The sequence below is a fragment of the Poecilia reticulata genome, linkage group LG5 (genome assembly GCF_000633615.1).
Source record: "Poecilia reticulata strain Guanapo linkage group LG5, Guppy_female_1.0+MT, whole genome shotgun sequence".
Taxonomy (NCBI): domain Eukaryota; kingdom Metazoa; phylum Chordata; class Actinopteri; order Cyprinodontiformes; family Poeciliidae; genus Poecilia; species Poecilia reticulata.
The window spans coordinates 20,957,171-20,977,094 of record NC_024335.1 but is presented as its reverse complement, the minus strand read 5'-3'; the positions used below and the strand labels follow the sequence as shown (position 1 = coordinate 20,977,094).

At 39.9% G+C, this 19,924-nt stretch overlaps 2 protein-coding genes across 9 annotated transcripts in view; one reads left to right on the top strand and one right to left on the bottom strand.

Annotated features, from left to right (window-relative positions):
- ppfia4 (PTPRF interacting protein alpha 4) overlaps positions 1–3,103 on the top strand; it is a 60,258-nt gene extending 57,155 nt beyond the window's left edge. For all 7 annotated transcript variants that reach the window (XM_017304956.1, XM_008409270.2, XM_008409269.2 and 4 more), the window contains 4 exons: positions 267–335; positions 494–680; positions 805–901; positions 1,807–3,103. In XM_017304956.1, the coding sequence (XP_017160445.1) occupies positions 267–335; positions 494–680; positions 805–863 (315 nt within the window). In that variant the 3' untranslated portion in view covers positions 864–901; positions 1,807–3,103. The remainder of the gene's footprint in view (positions 1–266; positions 336–493; positions 681–804; positions 902–1,806) is intronic.
- Positions 3,104–6,610: 3,507 nt separating this feature from the next.
- Positions 6,611–19,603, bottom strand: myog (myogenin). Of its 2 annotated transcripts, none has more exons than XM_008409275.2 (3): positions 7,987–19,603; positions 7,580–7,673; positions 6,611–7,444 (listed from the first exon to the last, which is right to left on the bottom strand). In XM_008409275.2, exons 1-3 carry the CDS (start codon positions 8,518–8,520, stop codon positions 7,326–7,328), a joined length of 747 nt encoding a protein of 248 aa, XP_008407497.1. In that variant the 5' UTR covers positions 8,521–19,603; the 3' UTR covers positions 6,611–7,325. The 2 variants fall into 2 exon arrangements, with proteins under 2 accessions (XP_008407497.1, XP_008407496.1); XM_008409274.2 differs by having other exon boundaries at positions 7,574–7,673; positions 7,987–10,317.
- Positions 19,604–19,924: the final 321 nt, after the last annotated feature.

Genomic DNA, 19,924 nt, shown 5'->3' with positions numbered 1-19,924 from the left:
GGTAAGAAAAGAACTGCTTCTAACCTCTAAAATTAACCTTAAAAAATCTTGAACTATTCCTTTAACATGTCCACATTTATAGTTAATAAAAAACTCCCCAAAAACACAACCATTTGATTCACTATTTCACTTCCTGTTTTGCACTACTGAAATATATAGCAGCGTTGTTAGCGTAGTAATTGAATAATTGGTAACAATCAATGTACGTCAGGCAGTATTAACATTATGCTTGATCAAGGTTTGAATGAATTCTGTGCGTTTTTCAGGCAAGGCAGGTTCTAGAGAGGGAGTTTAACAACCTTCTAGCCTTGGGAACAGACCGCCGACTGGAGGAGGTGACTTTTTTTATAGTCTCTTTGCTGGTGACTGTTTTTACTTAAGCTGTGCTATGTTTTAAGATTAACTTTTTCTCTCTCTGTTGCAACCTCAGATGATAGTTTAGTGTTTTCCTCTTTATGAATAACACACCTTTCCTCTATTTTTCCTCTCACAGAGTGGAGATGACAAGTCATTTCGGCGCTCACCCTCGTGGCGCAAGAGGTTTCGGGCTCGTGAGGGAGGAACGGGTCTGGGGATGATGGCAGGCTCCATGGAGACGCTACCTGCTGGCTTCCGCATGCCCGCTATGTCAATGCCGCCTTCCATGAATTTGGCTGCCAAGAAGCAACTTCAGCCTGAAGGTTTGTTACAGTGCTAGCCACGTTCACTCCGTAGCTACTCTCTGGTTAGACCGACTGACTAACCGCATGTTGTGTCCTTTGTGTCGTGCTGTGCTCAACACCTACTTTGCCACGCCTTCTTAAGCTCCTCCCCCTGCGCCTCCGAGACTTGACCCCTCTGCAGTGCGGACCTACTCCTGCTAACGACACTCTCTTATTAGCAGGAGCACTAGTGCTAGCGGGTAAGTTTGTTGTGTTTTCTAGCTGAAAGTGTCTGTTGGTGGACTATCATAGGGAGCTAACTTAACCCTTTCATGAACAGCGGCCACTACAGTGGACAGATGTCTAAAAGCCATTTTCTTGTGCTTCTTGTGGATTTTTATGTTATAAAACCACACAGACCACTGAAGTGGACACTAATGCATCATAAAACACACTATCAACTACTGGCCATCAGCTGCAAATGCAAGAAATTATTTTTGTTAAATCCAATATGGCCGTCAGACAAAAAAAGCATGCCACTCGACCCGGTCCCTCCTTCTACTGTAGACGACACTTGAAGGTAAAAAAAAATATTGTGACATCAGATAACCCCTAAAGAACAATACTACTGATGTATTTTTCAAATAACAACTTTGTATTTGGAGAAAATTACAATTGATCACCTAAAAAAAATAAAATTATTATTATTTTTTTATTATTAAAAGTAGGAAAAAAATTTCCTACTTTTTTATGCCCTAAGAAAAGAAAAAAAAAAGGAAAAAAAATCCTAACACAAAGGATCATAATTCATGCGTGAAAGGGTTAACATTTGTCCAGAGGACTGTCAGTGATACCCTCTACTGAGAGGCTAGTAAAAAAAAATTACATTCACTAAAATATATTTACTAAAATAATCCTACAACAAACTCATAAGTGTTAGTAAAAATCTTAAAGTAGGCAGCAGCAGCATTTTTTCCAGGATAGATTTTGAAACACCTTCAGAAAGCCTGAGTTAATATGAGTCTTCATGGAAACAAAGTGCAAATAAGCATGAATAAATACAAAATAATTGAAATATCTGCACAGTGCTGTATTCAGTATTAAAGTCTTAATTTTTCCTTCCTTTTCTTCACACCGCCATCCTGTCTCTGACTCTCTCTTCCAGTGCATTCTCATTACTTGTACGGACACATGCTTGCGGCCTTTTGAGAGTGATATGCCAAATCTGGAGAGGGAAGGATTGGGTGCGCCAGGAGGGGGGGGCGGAGTCTTCTCCCCTCTCACGCCCAGCCTCACCTCCCACCTTCCACATCTCTCTCTCCTCCCCCCCCTCCGGACTCGTGCAATACAGGGGGGCACCTCTGACCTTTGCTCTCCGAGAGCGCTCGTTGGCTGCTTTCCGCTGCTGCTGTAAAGGAGGCTCGTCCCGGTCTCGCCTTGTTTACCCCAGTGCTCCCAGTAGCCTCGTTGTTGTGGTGTCGTGTTCCTGCTCTCCTTGTCTCAGCTGTGGGGTCTAGTCCTGGTTCTGATCGTCCTGAAACGGCCAAGATCAAATGAATCTTCCTGTGTTGACACGACAGTCGTGAATAAGATTTCAGGAGATGACGAGCAAGTCGTTGCTTCGGACTCGAGAGTGATGAATACTTGTATAAGTGGCAGATCACTCTGCACATTAACCTTCTACCGGTTATGCAAGGTATTACTCATTTATCATCTCTGTACAGAAAAATGGATGACTTATGTTTTTTATTGAAATATTATATATATATAATAATATATATATATATATATATAAATATTGGAAATATATATGGAAAGTAATATAATATTGCTGTTTGAAACCCAATGCCCTGTATTCAATAGTGACTGTTCTCTTTCTCCTCCTTTCCCTTTCTCTCTGTGTTGGACCTTTGCGTGTCGTTTGCTGTGCGCTGTGTGTGGTTAATTGGTGGGAGGGACTCACTGAAAGAAGTGTGTGTTTTTACAAGGACTCCTCACAGGTTCATGGGTCCAATTCTCTCTTCTTCTTCTTCTTCTTCTCCTCTTCTTCTGTCCCCCCCACCAAACCTTTTGACACGATGTAGCTGTAATTTCTCTTCCTCTATTCGCCTCTGTCGCCTTCTATATGACACTATGTAGCCTAGAGAGAGAAATTTAATGTGAGGCATGAATAGGGAGTGTGTGCGTGTGAATGAGGGAGAGAGAGAGATTGAGCAAATCAGCCTATCTCCTGGAGACTTGTGAAGGGGTCAAGTGTGCTTGTGGGTGTGCGTGCGTGCATGCGTGTGTGTGTGTGTGTGTGCGTGCGTGCGTGTGTGTGTGTGTGAAAGGCCGACCCTAACCACATGACTTTGACTATTTGTGTGTGTGAATTTTAGTGTGAACACTGTAGCTCACTTCTGTCAATTCCAAACTTTCTCTCATGTCAAACAATAAATTGCTGCTCAGCATCTGTCAGTGACTTGCGCTGCTCTGCACTGGCCTTCAAAAGCATCCATAGCCCTTAAAATATTTGAAATTTTGTCATGTTACAGTCACAAATTAAATGTTTGTTTTTGTTTGTTTTTTTTAAAAGGATTTTATGCAACGTATGAACTTGAACTAGCATAGTGGTTCTCAACGTAGGCGGTACCGCCCCTCGAGGGGAGTTCAGAGGACGGCAGGGGGCGCTGGCGGACATTTTTACAAAAGGGGGGCGCTGGGATTACTTTGGGGGGCGTTTGGTCAAAGGTAAACTTTACACCTCACAATCACAACAATACCAGTTTAGACTTTCATCAACTTGGCAAAACTGTATTGCGTAACATTAAAACATGCTTGGCTGCAATTGTATCGATGGCAGCTCTTCTTCTCTTCAGTGTTTGTAACTTCTTAGCTCCGCTCCTGCTAGTAGCTTTACCGCATTAGTTCAGCGTTACACCGGCTGATGACGTTGCTGTGATTCACTTTGTCTGGTATTTTTGTACATATGTTTTGGCAGTTCTGTGATCATGTCAAAGCAGCAACTTATATTAAAAAGTGTTTTATTGTCTGTCTGGAAGCTGCCCGCTTCCATGGAAGGACAACAGAAAATTGCTCTTATAAACATGTAATTACTAAAATCACCATGCCCTCACTTTGTATCCCTCTGAAAAATGAACCCATTTAAATAAAGAAATCCCTCCATGGGTGATACCTTGATAGAGAGCGTTCATTTTATAGCGTTAAGTGTAAGTGGTCCGGTATGAAACGGGTGTGGTAGAACAACGGTACCAGAGCACTTTTAAATTGGAATAATCAGAATGCAGAAATTGTTTCCGTTGTTTTAAAAGGTTTATGTCAGTCTGCCTTTTCCCCATCGATATGTTTCCCGAATGCTGCGCACCTTAGGGGGTAAAAAAAAAAAACGAGGAGCATATTGCGCAAAACTCTGAAACAGGAGAAACGGGACATAAAACGGAGCGACGAACTAGATGTGAATTATGGCATAAAACAGAGAATCCAACGCTGAACAGTGAAAAATCAACACATGACGTGAAACACATGACGATTAGTCGGGGCAGCAGGTGATGAGTGAAGATTACTGGTGGTTAATAAACAATAAAATAAATCTAGCAACAGGAAATAAACTAAAGTGGACATAGCAATAAACCAACAGAGAATAATAATCAAATGAAACTAAATGGAAATGAATGAAGAATAAATTGCAAGAATAAACTAAGAAACCAAAGTAAATACAGAGGAATAAACTGGTATGGCAAGACCTTTTGAGCAATAATTAATACAGAGGACCGTATGGTAAGAATAAACAGACACTATTTCCAGATAAAAGGTAAAATAATATTGTTGAAATGCCATGAGTTTAAGACCATATCTAGTACTGAGAATAAATGTATCTTACAGACCATAACAGTAAAGAACTTATAACTTATGTTTTTAATTAGATTTGATATATTTATTTCTTCATCAATATTATTTTCATGTCAGTGTTCATGTCATGAGGCTGATGACTCCATGACACTTTCAATTTGACTCATTAGAATTTGATTAAGAACCAGATTTGTTCTTTGTAATTTCTGTCCAGTAAAACTATTAATCTATAAATCAATAGACAGGTCTATATAAAGATATAATCCATGTTTCTGTCCCATATTTGTATGGCATTAAAAGGACCTGGAACTTTTATTTTTCCACTGAAAGCTCTGGTTTGCACAGTAAATGCCACGTGGGTGACATTTTATGGATGATACTCTGATGTCCCATTCTCCTGAAGGCAGCACAGAGCTGCACCACCAGAAACCCACAGAAACACTGAAGAGAAGAAGAGCTATGATTAATGTAGTTACAGTTCTATCCATGTTTTAATGTTGCAGAGCTCAGTCATTTTGCAAATAGATCAAAGTTTAAACTGGCATGTTGTACATTTTTTATCTGGTTATTTTGTGGAATATTTAACAACTAGAAAATGGCAAAGAATAATAATATTTTTTCCACTCTGATTGGCTGCTGTTACCGATTTTAAGTTGAATGTTCATTGCAGTTTTTGTAGACACCTGTGAAAATAAGTTCTATTCCCATGACTTTTTTGTTCTTTTTGAAATTATTTTTGATGACAAATACAGAAACAAGCATAAAAATCAAAACATCTACAATAGTGATAGTAATATTAATAATAAAATAATAGTCAGTGTAAAGTATCCTACAAAATCTTTGGTGGGGGGCGGTGAGGGACCTGGATAAAGGCTAGGGGGGCGCTGGCCCAAAAAAGGTTGAGAAACACTGAACTAGCACAAAATTGTGTAGTGACAGAACAAGGATTTGTGGTTTTCAAAAATATTTCACAGAAGAAAGTCTGAAAAGTGTGGCATGCATTTTTATTTCACCCTTCATGCATAAATTGCTTGGGATTCTTGGCTGTTTCTCTGATTAATTCCTTCTCCAGCTTGGCCCTTTCAGTTTAGCCATGTCTGTGTGTTTGCAGTTGAGATTTTTCGGTAACACTTTATTTGAAGGAATGTGCATAAGACTGACATGACACTGTCATAAACATGACATAACACCTGTCATGAACATGAAGTCTTTATGAATGTTTATGACAGTTATCAAGAAGTGTCATTCGGTAAAAAATGACACTTTTAATGCAAAGTTGCTCTAAAAGTTGCATTGAAAGTCCATTAAAAGTGCCAACTTTGCATTAAATTATTATAATTTACATAAGCATGCAACTGTCTTGACAACTGTCATTAACATTCATAAAGACTTCATGTTCATGACAGGTGTTATGTCATGTTTTTGACAGTGTCATGTCAGTCTTATGCACACCCCTTCAAATAAAGTGTTACAGATTTTTCTTTAAGCGTCTCCACAAACTTCATCTCTGATCCGTCTGTTGTGTTCCTTTGCTCTTTGCAGAGCAAAGGGATCTAAATCAAAATGTATGCCACGCTTTTAAGGTTTTTATTCTAGTACACATGACTTCGAATTGATAAAATATGCTGATAGTTTTATTTGTAATGTGAGAAAATGTGAAAAGATTAAGGGGTTATGATTACTTTTGCAAGACAGTGTAACTGACAGAGACATGTCTTATCCTGCTCTACCACCTCATGGTCAGTTTTTGTGAAGAAATGCCAGCGGGCGGTCCATACACCCAGCTGACCAACTCCTCCAATGAGAACACAGCATATGAACTCGTGAACTGCTGGATGGCTGTACAATCTTTTTTTATTATGATGATGATTATTATTATTTATTTTACAGATTTTTCCAAGGTGTCTAAAAGGTGTAATGTGCTATGTGGCAGCTATGAGTACTGTGTCTTTATTCCAGGTGTGAAACAATGCTGACAAATCAAGATTTTATTATTTGGCCATCTGAAAAAAAAAAAGTACTGTATTTATGACACTATATAGACATGAGTAAAGCTGTTTTTTAAAGAATTGTGACTGCTCCTTCCTTAAGTCCTCAGTACTTTAAAGCCACACGACAGCTTATTGAAAACCATCTTTATTCCAAGAATTAAAACAACAATATCACTTTTCAGAACATCTACAAATACACAACAATCTTAGTTATAAAAGTCAAAAAATAAGTTAGCAAAGATAAAAAATAAAATGGCAAAACCACTCTGTAGAAAAAAAAGGGGAACGTATTTACAACAAAAGCATTTATAACCTGTTTAAATTAAGCAGATCTTGGTCAAAACTGCCATGGTACATATTGGCCCCACAAATAAATTCTTTTTTTTTTTTAAAGCATTAAACTCACACAAAAAGAATCAAAGATACGGAGGAAAATTTAAATTAAGTTAGAACAATACAATCCATCTGTGAGTCTGGAGGAAGGTTCAACAGAGATTCACTGAGATAACTAGGATTTTGGGTTCATGCAGCAGAATCTTTGAATCTCAAGTTAGACTGAGCATCTGTAGCTCTGACAAACAGGACTGGACCACAGGATAAGGCATGTAATACAGGGAATAAGGCCTCATTGTAAAAGGAGGAATTCAGTTTAGCCAGTAGACCCAGTAGAGTTGCGATGATAATTCATTAATTCCGATTTTTGATCGTTTGCATAAGACAGAAAACCAAAGTTTGTAGATTCACTAAAACAAAATAAGTACTCCAGTCAAACGGCATCACCGATTAGCTATTTTTCCTCTATAATTTTACGGATCTCTGTGCATCTACATCTGTTTTGAAAGATCTATTTGGGAATGTCTACAGGAAAGGCCACAGCTCCGTCTGAAGCAGAGATGCTGTCCACAATGGAAGTCAAGGCCTGCATGTTCCCTTGCTCAGGGGATTCAGCAGCACTCAGGAGATCTGAAGAAAGAGAGAGAGAGAGAGAGAGAGAGAGAGAGAGAGAGAGAGACCAAATCACAGTCAGTACCGTCGGCAAAGCACTAATATGTTTGCGGGATCCGGTGAAGGTTCATATTCGTCCGCGCTCACCCTCACCGCTGTAGCTCGGCGGACACTGCTCCGGAGTGCTGCTCCACTCGGGGCTGCTGCAGCAGGTGCTCCCCGAACTGGGCTCGCTGGATGACGACACCTGTTAGCACAAAGACACGCATGCAGAAGTTGCTGTCAGTCACTTACAATGCAAAACTGCACACACAAAAATCCAGCGCCAAAGATTTATGTTTTCAAAACCTGCCGTGTTAGTTTGAGAAGTGCATATTTGACTAAAACATAAGTCTGTTAATTTAGAAAAATTTTACATCTGACACCTAAAAATCACCCACTTTATTATTTTTTATTCTACAGCTTGTTTTTTCTCACTTCCCAACAACAACTTCTCAGCCATTTTTCTCCACCTTCGCCTATCATCTTGGCTCTCTTTATCCCACTCCTGTTGTACTCACTCTGGGCTGGGTCGGGGTGGGTCGATAGTGCAGTCCCTGCTGTCCCGTCTCAGTGTCCTGCTGGTTAAGAGAGGACACCAGAGCTTGTAGCCGTTCGATGTACTGTATGGCGCTCCGCAAGATCTCCACTTTGGGCAGCCTCTGGTTGGGGTTCATCAAGGTGCTCCTCTTCAGAGCATCGAAGGCCTCGTTCACCTTCTTCAGGCGTCTCTTCTCCCTCAGCGTTGCTGCTCTCCGGCGATCCATGGTCACAGTCTTTCTTTTGCACAGCTTACAGGCCCAGGGCAGGCACTGACCGGGGCAGTGGGTCTCAGAATGAGGTGACAGGCTGGAGGGAGACGCTTTATCCTCAGTACTTGCGACTCCGACGCTGGCACCTCCAGCAAGACTCCCACACAAGCCCATCATGGAGTTTCTGTCCTGGTAACCAGCTTGGTCGTATGTCCCAGGTAGGCGAGAGGGGAAGTAGCTGTCCCCTCCTTCATAAAATCGCTGATCAGGAAAGAAGTATGGGTTGGTCTCAAAGAGCTCCATATTGGCCCGTGTTGTGCTCTAGATGTAAAGGGGGCAACAATCCCTGCTTCGTTTGTCGCTGCTCTTCAGTGAGTGGTCTTCGTTCCTGCCTCTGGGATGTGTGTTGGACTGTACGCGTGTGCGCTGTCTTCCCCTTGGCCTGAGTTTGCGATGAGTGGAAGACGTGTGGTGAACAACTGGTGTGGAGCAACTGTAGGCTGGCATTTAAACCCCTCTGCCTTCTGCAGGATCACAGGGTTAAATTTAGCATGAGCCCCCAGAAACCTGACACGATGGTTAGCTGTTGCTGCACATCTACACTTCACATCTCTTTTGGGCCATGCTCTCTAGGGCTTTAAGGCCCATTCATGTGTTTCAGTGTGTGGGTTTGAGCACTTGCTTGCGTGCGCGCGTGTGCGCTAAGAAGCCACAGTGCGATCGAGTTGCCGTGGAAATGGAAGAGATAACCTCAGATCAAAGATGTTGGCCTTAATAAGTTAATCCCAGACTTGCGTTCTCCTCCATGACGCGGAACAAAAAGGCGCTTTTTCACGGGGACGGGGTGGGGGGAGCCAATGTGGTAGGAAGCGTCTTGACGCAGCTGTCACCTCTACTAGGATCGAATAATTTGTAGTGACGAGAAGATGTTTGTGACCAGAGATAGTTGCTTACTCAAAACTAGGTCACAAAGGCAATGTCAGGTTCACAATGAACATCCGTGATAATGTGTAAACGTGGTGGCATTACAGGGAGAGTAATTTTTTGAATGAGATTCTACGAAAAGGCTGTGAAAAGGTTGTTATAGGTAATATGTTACCTGTAAGAAATAACTCTTCATTTTGTATAAAGTCAGATTAGTTGTTCTTAGAGCCTCAAGCAAACAGCTAATCTGATAAAAGCATATTTTCGTGGTACAACACTGATCAGTATTTTATGAACGTTGCCGCTTTTGCATTGGGGACTTTTGTACACAGAAGATGTCGATTACTTGAACGTGAAATGGAGTTTGAAGGGTTTGCGCCACTAGCAATTTTCCTGTAAGAAACGTGTAAAATACTCCCATTCAGAGAAATAATTTGACAGAGAAAGGAAAGTTGTGAGAATGGCAAAATATTAAACTATTTTATGAGTGTTTACTGTGCCCTACTATTTTATTTGGTAGTTGTTTTTGACTGCAAAAGCTTCAGATGTGACTGTGTTCATTTGTGCTTCATACAAGAAGATCACTGGTGGAGTACTGCTTCCTGCCACCATTTTCTGAGTAATAACAATCAGATTATGTGTAAATTACAGACCAATCCTAAAGTTGGTCCAGTTTGAAATGAATTTTTTTTCACTGCCATCCTTTTAAATTAGTTACTTACTCCAACGGGAATTACATGTGATGTTCTATTTATGTATTTGACACAGGAAGATCATTGTTACCTTTACTTCAAGGGCTTTAATCTTTATAATCTGTGCAAATATTACAAAAGAGCACTTGCAAACACCACTATGACATCAAGAGAGATGTGGACTGTAGGTGAGAGTGAGATAATAACAATTCATCAAAATGTAATTTAAGACATCCAGATTTGTTTATCCTGCAGACTGAAGTACTTGTACTTCTGACATCTTAAAAGTAAAATATAATTCTGGTTTCTCTGTGGGAAAAAAAATGGAGGTGGTGCCATATTTTGATCCCCATTTGTAAAACATATAGTCAGAATGGAACATGTAAAACATTTCTGGTCCGAGTAACCAGAGTAAAAATAAAGCTGTGTAAATAGGCAATAATTCTATAGCTGTGTTTGGGAACCCTATTTTATTGATTTTTTGAATTATCTTTATTTTGACTTGATTTAGTTGTTCTCTTAGTGTTTCACACAGGAAAATAATTGCTGTTTTATTGGGAATCTCAATTTCCCAATAAAACAATAATTTTTTCCTAGATAAATAACCTTTCTGCTGCAAATGTGATGAATATCTAAAGGTTTGTAATGACATTCTTAAGATTAGAGTTATTTTAAGATGGTAGAGTTTGAATTTGGTCGCAGCCCTTCTTGCGCGAGCCTCTAGTTTCATCCTCAGGAACTAATGAATATGGATTCATACTTAATAAAGAAGCTGTGAGAGTTATCTACTGTAGGTAAGCTATAAACTGCTTATAAAATTTGACGGAACCTTACTTCAAAAATCCTGAACTCTTTGAAGCTCATTACATTGTTGCTGGGTATCATATTCTTTTATTTTCCTTCCAAGGGGATTGCACAATGTGATGCAAGAAGTGTCACTTCTGAGCTCTGTATATAGCAGGTCTGGGCAGGCATGAACAGAGAAGTAAGTTTAGCACCAAAATTAGTCTGGCTCAATTTACTACTTGTAACCAAGGGGTAAAAATGAGACCACTGTGCAGAGGAAATGGCTTTAGCTCTCCTGACCTCTTCCAGTCGGTCATAGTTTTAGCTTAGCCAGCAGGTGTTAATCCACCCAGAACACGTCTTACCTCATAGCTCAGCAGCTAATTCTGAGTGGCTTCCGCTAGCATGGAAGCATAGCCAAAACACACACTTCCAGCAGCAGAGAAGCCGCAACGGAATGACAGGCACCAGTTAAGATGTGCTACATCCCTGCGTATCTCGTATCACTGTCGTAGATTTATCACTGTAACACTTATAGCTAACAGGAAATGCTTGCCGGTGGCAGAAGAATTTGGATGCGGTATTTTGTAGCAGCCACATGCAAACACTTTGGTGGCAAATTGAGAGAGGTATATTGAACCAATTGGCCTTTCTCGAAAATTCTTACATTTTAGTGACACATTAATTGGGCATAAATGAAAAAACTAACAGAAACTGGAAAATCAGAACAAATGTTGTTGTTTTTTCTAAGAACCAACAATACAATACACCACATATTAATAAGTGGTGAAAGTTGTGGTAAATGAAGTGCAAGCATTTACATAGCGATTAGTTTTAGGAAGATTTTTAAATATTTTTCTTTTTGGACAGGCAATCTGTCCAGGGTGCACCCCGCCTCTCCCCCGTTGACCACTGGAGATAAGCACCAGCACCTCTCATAACTCTTCTAAAAATAAGCGTGTAAAATAATGGATGGATAGTTTTCTGTTTTATTTTAAAGTGAAAATGCAGCATTTGTTCAGCTTCTCTTTTACGTAATCATTAATTTTATCTTTAATTTTTGCCATTCTGCTCTTTCTACGTCAGACTGCAACACCAGTTCTTTCTTATAAAATCCAACAATAGATTAATAAGAATTCGTGTAACGTATGTGTAAGTAATCAAATGACTGAAGCGATAAGTGCCTACTCAGTCAATTTTACAATCATTGCTTAACTTCACAAACGTCTCTTTGGAGAATGAAAGGAAATAAACAAATTCATATCCAGGAATGACATGGAAACCTCAGACAGAAATAGGCACAACTAAGACTCTGTTTTAAAAAATTACGCTCTCATCTAAAATTGTACAGCTTAAAAATTATCTCATGTTTCAAGGGCGCACAGGTAGTTTATTTATTTTTTATATACATCTTGATCATGTATGCATCAATTATTTCAACAAGTGAAAACCAAAGTTTATTCTTAGCATTTCAAGGTTGGATGGCATTCAGAGATTGCTCCCTGATACAACCTCCCTGCAGAGCACACCTAGAAAACATGCATCGCTTTATGCAATGAGAAATATGACAAAAATGATGCTCTGATCTCTCGAGCAGCTGGAATCCTCCATCGAGTGAGAAAGGGGCCATATTTAACTTTTAAAAATACAACAAAGGTCTCCAATACGGTGCTACTAAAGGTGGAGCAGAAGAAAGTGCCAAACATGAATCAGTCAATATTTAGTTTTTTATTTAAAATGTGCACAAAAAATAGAAATTCTGTTTTACCTGTGGAAATAATAGGTAAAATTTTACATATACAATATTTCTCCCTGTTTTTGTTGGTTTCTCCTTCCTGACCCATCTCTGTAAATTCTTGATCTTCCAAAAAAAAAAAATTAAGCGAAAATAAAACATGTAAACCGTTTCAGTTTTTTTTTAGCGATAACGGATGTTTTGTTTTAGCTCAAGTATTGATATCACCGGAGCCGGCAGGATGTTCAGTGTGTACAGTTGAAGTTTTGGCGTCGGGCTTGAAGCAGAGCGTGCAGCTGGAGCTTGGCAGAGGCCTGCCGTTGGCTGTCAGGTTAGTCTGTGATGGATCTTCACTGATGGTGGAGGGAGCACAAAGACGCCTGTGTTGGACTCACGGGTGAAGCAGGGAGGGGGTCCACAGTGTGTCAGAGTCACTCATAACCCTCTGTAATTTTAATCCATTGTCAGCAAAACTTAGAAAGTGTGTGCACGAGCGTGTGCTGGAGCATCAAACATGCAAGCAACTCCCCACTAGAATGAACATACGTAGTCCTTAAGATGCTAGAAAGTAAGACAGACTAAAATCACCCACTGAATAAAAACAAGTCAGCCTCTTGTGACATAACATTTCCATGGTAATGCAAATAAGCGAAATAAAACTGTTCCCCCCTCCGTTGTTCTTGAAACATCTCACATCTGTTAAGGAGATGTCTTTTCACCTTTTATTTTTCAGCCTCAGTTTCACGTTGTTCACAGAAGGTAACATCATCTTTACTATATTTTTGTAACTAAATGTCCCTGTGGGAGGTAGGAGCTATTCTCTTGTATTCTCTTGTCCTGATTTATAAAGATCAAAATACATAACTCTTATTTAAAATGGCATGTTTACGTGTCTCTCATTTGTGAGAGAACTTTGTGTCATCTAAAAAAATACTTACATTTATATATATATATAAAGTACTACAGGCGAATTGAAAAAAGTATATTCTTAATGTGAAGCTTATTTTGAATAAATCATAATTTAGATGAAACATTTTTTCACACTACTTTAGTGTGAAATTATACTTCTTGTAATAAGAAAATTATTTTTTGTCTTTTTACACATTTTTACCTACAATATCAATACCTACTAGAGGACTTCGCACCAAATCCCTTTTCTACTCTTGTGACAACTATTAATGTTCAGATGAGTAAACATCATTCACCTATAATAAATAGTTGTTCTATTTAAAATTACTGACTTAACTGTTAATGCTTAAAAAAAAATGAAATAAATTCTCAGTTGTTTACAATTCTGTGTTCATATGACTGTGTGTGTGTGTGTCTGGAGGGATTGCCCTGTCATTGGCAACAGTGTCCCACTTCTCCTCAGTGACAAGCAGCAACACATTGCGGGACAGCTGAGGACGGCGGGGTGGGGGCGGACGGGGACGGGTGGATCGGCCCTCCTCACCCCAGGTTAGCCTCAAGATCATCGCTGACCCAGAGAGCCGTCATTTGAGTGCCGTCTGAAAATCTCAGATATGAAAGAGGAGAGTAAGATAACAACAGAGAAAGAGCGTTAATCAAAGGTGGATGAAGCAGGACATCCGTCCAGGGAGATCGGATCCCAGCGACAGAACAAGGGCACAGGGGGGTTTGATCTCCGTTTAGCTGAAAAGAAGTTCTCACAATATACAGAATGTACCAAAACATATTCATTTATATTTGAATTTATTTGGCTATCCTCAAGCAAACTTATCGCCGTTTCAGACACGACATTTTTCAAAAACATCTGCTAGTAAACAGGTTGAAAGGGGTTTAGTTAAATTTCACTCATAATGTTCTTTTAACCTTGAAATGAAAGTTGTATAAGCTACTGCAAGTATTTACATCAATAAAATTTTAACTTCACACAAGTTGCAGTGGGTAATCCAGGTGCCTCTCTGGTCCTAGGGGATACAAAGTGAAGACAAAGGGGGTTATTTTTGTATCACGTGCTAAACAACACTCCCCACTGGCTTTTGAGAACCGAACAGAGTTTAACCCTTTCAGCAGAGCAGACCAACTTCAAAAATCCATGTTCAGTTATACTAATCTTAGTCATTATGCCACCTACATAAACAAGGTTATTTAAGTCATAACCTTGTTTTCTTCTATTTAAATCTATCCTACTCTTTGTTCATTAGTTTTTTACAAACTGAAATTGTTCCAACCAGACAAATGTGTGTTTCTCGTGAACAAAACCAGCTGATCTCCAATGTGCAGCATCTTATGTGGGAGGGGCACCACTGTATTTCTCTATGTTTTATTGAGCTGGAGAAAACTCAACCACTTTGCCTAGCATCCAATTAAATCCTGATTTTGAAACCTCGACTCTGGTGATCGGACCAGGCCTGTTAATGCAGGTCCATAAACGTAATACTAGTTCTGTCTGTCTGATGTAATTTGGGGTAATTGTGAGGTTTGCTTAATTTGCCTTCACATCTTCACTTTGAAAGACAATCTGTTAACCTCAATAATGAGGTTAATTAACATCAATACTGAATGAAATCTTACATTTCTCCAACAGCAGACAAAGAGTAGTGGTCAGCAAACCTTAAACCTCAGACTGACGTCTGCTTTGTCAGGAGGCAGGAGAGAAAAATATAGTGAAGAAAATCCATCATCTGTTGTCTCTCAGCTGAGACTGCACAGAGTGTCTCTCTACGGCTTGTGAAAAACATTCTGTTTAAAGGCTGGCAAACTCAGAGGTTATGGTCACCATAGTGACGGCAGCAGATGCCATAATCTGTCGGCAGAGACTAATGGCTACCATCACCATGATAACTGAACACCCCTCATTGGACCTTTAAAATCAGTCTGTTTCTCACTAATAACACTGATTTTTCAAGTGATTTCACAACTTTGACAATGAAACAAGACAAAGTACTGGAAATGAGTACGTTATATCTTAGTAAAGGTGGATTAACTGATGATGAAAAAGTGAATAAAGTGTCCGCGTAGTGCTGTGGCGTTTCTGTTGAGTAATGAACCTTACATAAGCTTCAGTGCAGACCCACTTGATTGATGTCTGACGGCAATATGACACCACTACAGCCTGGCTGATGGTCAGCAGAATACTCCCATTCATGACGGTTCAGAAAGATGCGCCCCACCTGTGTTTTCAGGGGGCTCTGGAGGCCTGGAGAAAGCTTTCAAAAGTTTAGGAGTTGGGGGGGAAGGAGGAAGGGGGGGTGGATGGGGACAGTAGTTCTGCCCCAGCCACGCTGCAGCTCACTGGGGCTTTTATCGCAGAGTAATCCCCTACAACAAACAGAATGGCCGGCATGTGCGTGTGCAGCTGTCGCAGTCTTAGTGCAAGTGGTGTCATGTTAAATCACAGGAATGGGCCGAGCCATCCACTGCCCTTCCCTTCACTGGCATCCCACTCAGCCCCCGAAGATCCAGCATACCCAAACACACATACACGCTCATACCTATGCACATTACCCACTTCCCACTATCGCAGTATGCAGCTCACTGAACCTCTGGAGTTACTTACGGTTAACAGCCAGCCAGGTCTACTGTTTCATTATACATCATTTAAAGTACCTCGCATGTTTTCATTATCCTTAATCCCATTCACATTTTGTCATCCGACAGCCACAGACGTCAGCGCAGTTTGTTGCGATACTGTGTAACAGACTAATACAAAGTAGAACGTAATTATGAAGTGGAAAGAAAAGAGCTTTATTTATTTATTTTGTGTTTTTTTTATCTGAAACTCTGACAAGTGTGGCATGAATTTCTTTTCTCTGCAAAACAGAATTAAACAAAATAGAGGCCAGTTGTCCCCAGGAGTTCCCTAATTAGTAAATGCAGTCACTCGAGCATAATTTAATGTCATTATTAAGGCAGCTATTCTGTGAAGGTCTCAGGGTTTTGTTAAGAAACTTTTAGTGAACAATCATCATCATGAAGATCAAGGGACACAGCATTCTGTCGCATTTAACATTTAAATGCAGGGTAACGTAACTAAACGACATTCTGGTGTTTGGTTATTTCACTTGTCATCGTTTACTCTATTATTCAAACACAGAAAAGGCACAGCCAAGAGATTTTTGTCCACTTACATTGTCAGACAGGGCAAGGAGAGTGTTAATAACAGTCAGCCATGAGACATATTGTAACTTTGGAGGAGCTGCTCATCTGGGAGAAAGAATAGCTAACAGTCGTGCTCTCCATAATTTTGACCTTTGCTCAAAAGTGAGAAAAAGAAAGTAATTTATAAGCAAACATATGGAAGAATGTGCTCTGGTCATAAATTAACTTTTTAAACCTTTATGCAAAATTACAATTCATAACACCCTCAACATATGTAATCCCAATAAGATTAATTAAAGTTATTGATTGTAACGTGCCAAAATACAGGTTCAATGGGTATGAATACTTTGTACGCCAGTTCAGGCGCAGTATCGTCTTCTTTGAGAGCTTTGGAAATCACAAATACTTCTGACTCAACATTTCAGCTAGCTCCAAGGAACGTTGCACCACCTAACCACTGTCCAGCTAAAAGCAAAGTAGGAAATAAGGTTTAAGACTTTACCAGGCAGTGTGATAACAGAAGATGTGTGTGCATAGCTGTGAGGAAACCATCATCAGCTTTTCAGCAACAGTTCCGTTATGTGGCTTCTTTTCTTCATTTCTTTTTATTCAGACACACCTCTGTTATTATTTCACCACCTTGTTAACACCTACTATCTTTATACCTTCTTCCAAACTCCTCTTTGTTTAGCTCAGGCTCCAGTGACCTTCTCTCATGTCAACGCTTGACAAATATAGTGGCATGGTTTCTGCAGCGACCAAATAGTCCGACACAACAAAGGGGAGCGTGAGCGTGTGTGTGTGTGTGTGTGTGTGTGTGTGTCTGCATGGAAGTCAGAAGGGAAATCTTGGGACACAACTAGGAAAAAAAATAAAAGCATGGAGGCAGAAAACTGAAGGATATAAGAGGAAGAGTGGAAACTGTATTTATGAATTACACCCATCTTGGTGAAATATTGAAAACACAATAGTGATGTTCAACAGACTAGTTTATGGAAGGATAAAGAGAGAATGTGTCGAGCTATTCTGGGATGTTAACGCAGGAACCGTCACCATGGAAACATGCGGATTCCCCCCTGCCTCCCACCACTCCCTGTGCCATGCCATTCTAGAGCTGCCAAAGTCTGGATGCCATGTCACCAGGGGTGCTACAGCATTCTTCGCCTTTACTCGATGACGCACCAGATGCCTCCGGCAGAGCAGTAATGTTTCACTAAACCAGATTCAAGATTTGACTGCTCCAAACATTTAAGGCCACAAGGGCACATAATACCTTTGACCAATCTCCATTTGTATTAAAACATCGTTTGGAAAAATAAGTGACTTTGTGGTACCTTGAAATAGATTTGTTGCTGGAAGGAGAACCTCTGCCCCAGTCAAGTGTTTTACCAGTTTTTCTGTCCAGTATTGCCGCATCCTGATGTCCCTCTCTCACCAGCCTTACTGCCCTTGCTGAAGACGGCCATTGACACAGTATGGTGCCACAACTGTGTTTCACAGATGGACTAGTGTGTTCAGGGTGATGGGCAGTTCAAGTTTTCTACCAGCATATGACCATTTGTCATCTGATGATTAAAATACCAGATGACAAATGGAGGGAGTTTTGTTGGAAAAATCTAACACAATTATTTATAACACCCAAAATCAAAAGTAATCAGACTTCTACATTACAAGAATGTTGGCGACAATGTGGAAAAGTAAAAGCCAAACATTCACATATTTTTGGGAGCTACAAAAGTAACTGGATATTGGGAACGTGTTTGATCGACATTGACTAAAAATCTGGGCTGTGCTTGACTGGTGATGCATTTGGATAATACAACAGATGTGGCAAGGAAAGAAGATATGTTTCTGACAAAGGTAATGCTGGCCACAAGTAAAAAGGCAAAAATAAAAAGATGGTTGAGGCCATCAAGGACATTGGATCAGGATTATAGAAGAAATCTCAACAGAAGAAATGACCATCTTCTATTGAAAGGCTCTGTTTGACAAAGTGGTACACAAAATACTATAAATACAGTTGAAGCCTGACCTGCCTAATCAAGAACATTGGATCAGGATGAATGTTAATGAATGTTTGAATGACAATTATTTTAAGAAGAAATATCAAGGCTGTTGTATACAGTCTTCCGTTTTTGTAAAAATCAATAAATATTAAAGTGTAAAAAAAGAACATTTTCCATCCCAGTGGTTATATTTATACCTAAAAAGCTAAATTTGAGCAGACCGCCTTGTTCCAAATGTCAGCTGGAAGGCCATTTTCTACAGTTTTTATAAATTTAATTTCTGTTTGCCACGCTTCCCAAATGGTTGAATATGTGGAGTGCACAACAAGTTGTTCTAATGGCATTACTCTTCTTGTCCAACCAATACCTGGCACACTACCTACCAGGTATTGGTAGGTAGAGTGCACTATATAGTCTTCATTTTAAGATTATGGATTGAAAAATATCCTGTAAAACTTTCCAGGCTTGGAATATTGCCTTTAAACATTACTCTGCTTTAAACTTCGCCACAACTTTATCCCTTCACTTGTCATGTTTCAGTCTTCAAATAAAAACAATCTCACTCATCAACTCCTCCGTGGAGCTTTATGACACACAGTTAAACTATATTCACTACTTAAGGGACTTTTGAAGGCCAATCAAACTATAAAACTCACTGAAAAGTAACCCAGCCACTTCAAGAACAAGTTGTTACTGTGTCATCAATACATTCGTGGCGAGTTGTCGGGGACAACATAAATAGGGACTTTCCACAAACAAGACGTGCTCTAATGAGCACCTAAATAACATCCTGCTCCACAGAAGCGGCGGTATTTATGTACCGACAGAAAGCAGGAGAGGACGGCTCGTCTGCCCCACTTCTCAAGAACGGTCCAAAAATAAGTCAAGGACAAGCAAGCAGAAGAAAAATGGTGAGTAAGCAGAGGAGCTTTGCAGGTGCTGGAGCTCAGTCAGGGAGAAGACACAGAGCAGCTGCCGTGTCGTACAATGACTTAGTCTTCACCCAGTAAACACACATTGGAAATGGAGGCTTGTAATGCCACCGATGAATATTTCAACAACGTTTAATATTTTAAACCTTTATTGCTCAACAACAACAACAAAAAAATGTAATAAGCAACAATTGGAGAAAACAAAAAGAAAAGTGTACCTTACTGGATTACATTATAAACTTCTCATGAATGAATCACTTCTGTCAGCACCTGAATCTATATCAACTCTATCCCCTAGATGAGCTCTATATGTAGCACACTCCCATTATGTGTTGATACTTACTGAAGCTGATAAATGCTACTGGCTTTATTTATAAGTTTACATCTAGTTATTGGCTCACATAAGCTTCAGACCAATTCTGCACAAGCTCAAGTCACGGCAAAAGGCATGCGCTAAATGTATATTACAGATTTGCACTGATACAGCTTACGCAGGAAGCAGTTACGAGACAGAACTCTCTCCACCTACTGGCAGAAAGATTAAAGGCAAGGGGGAAAAAAGCAGAT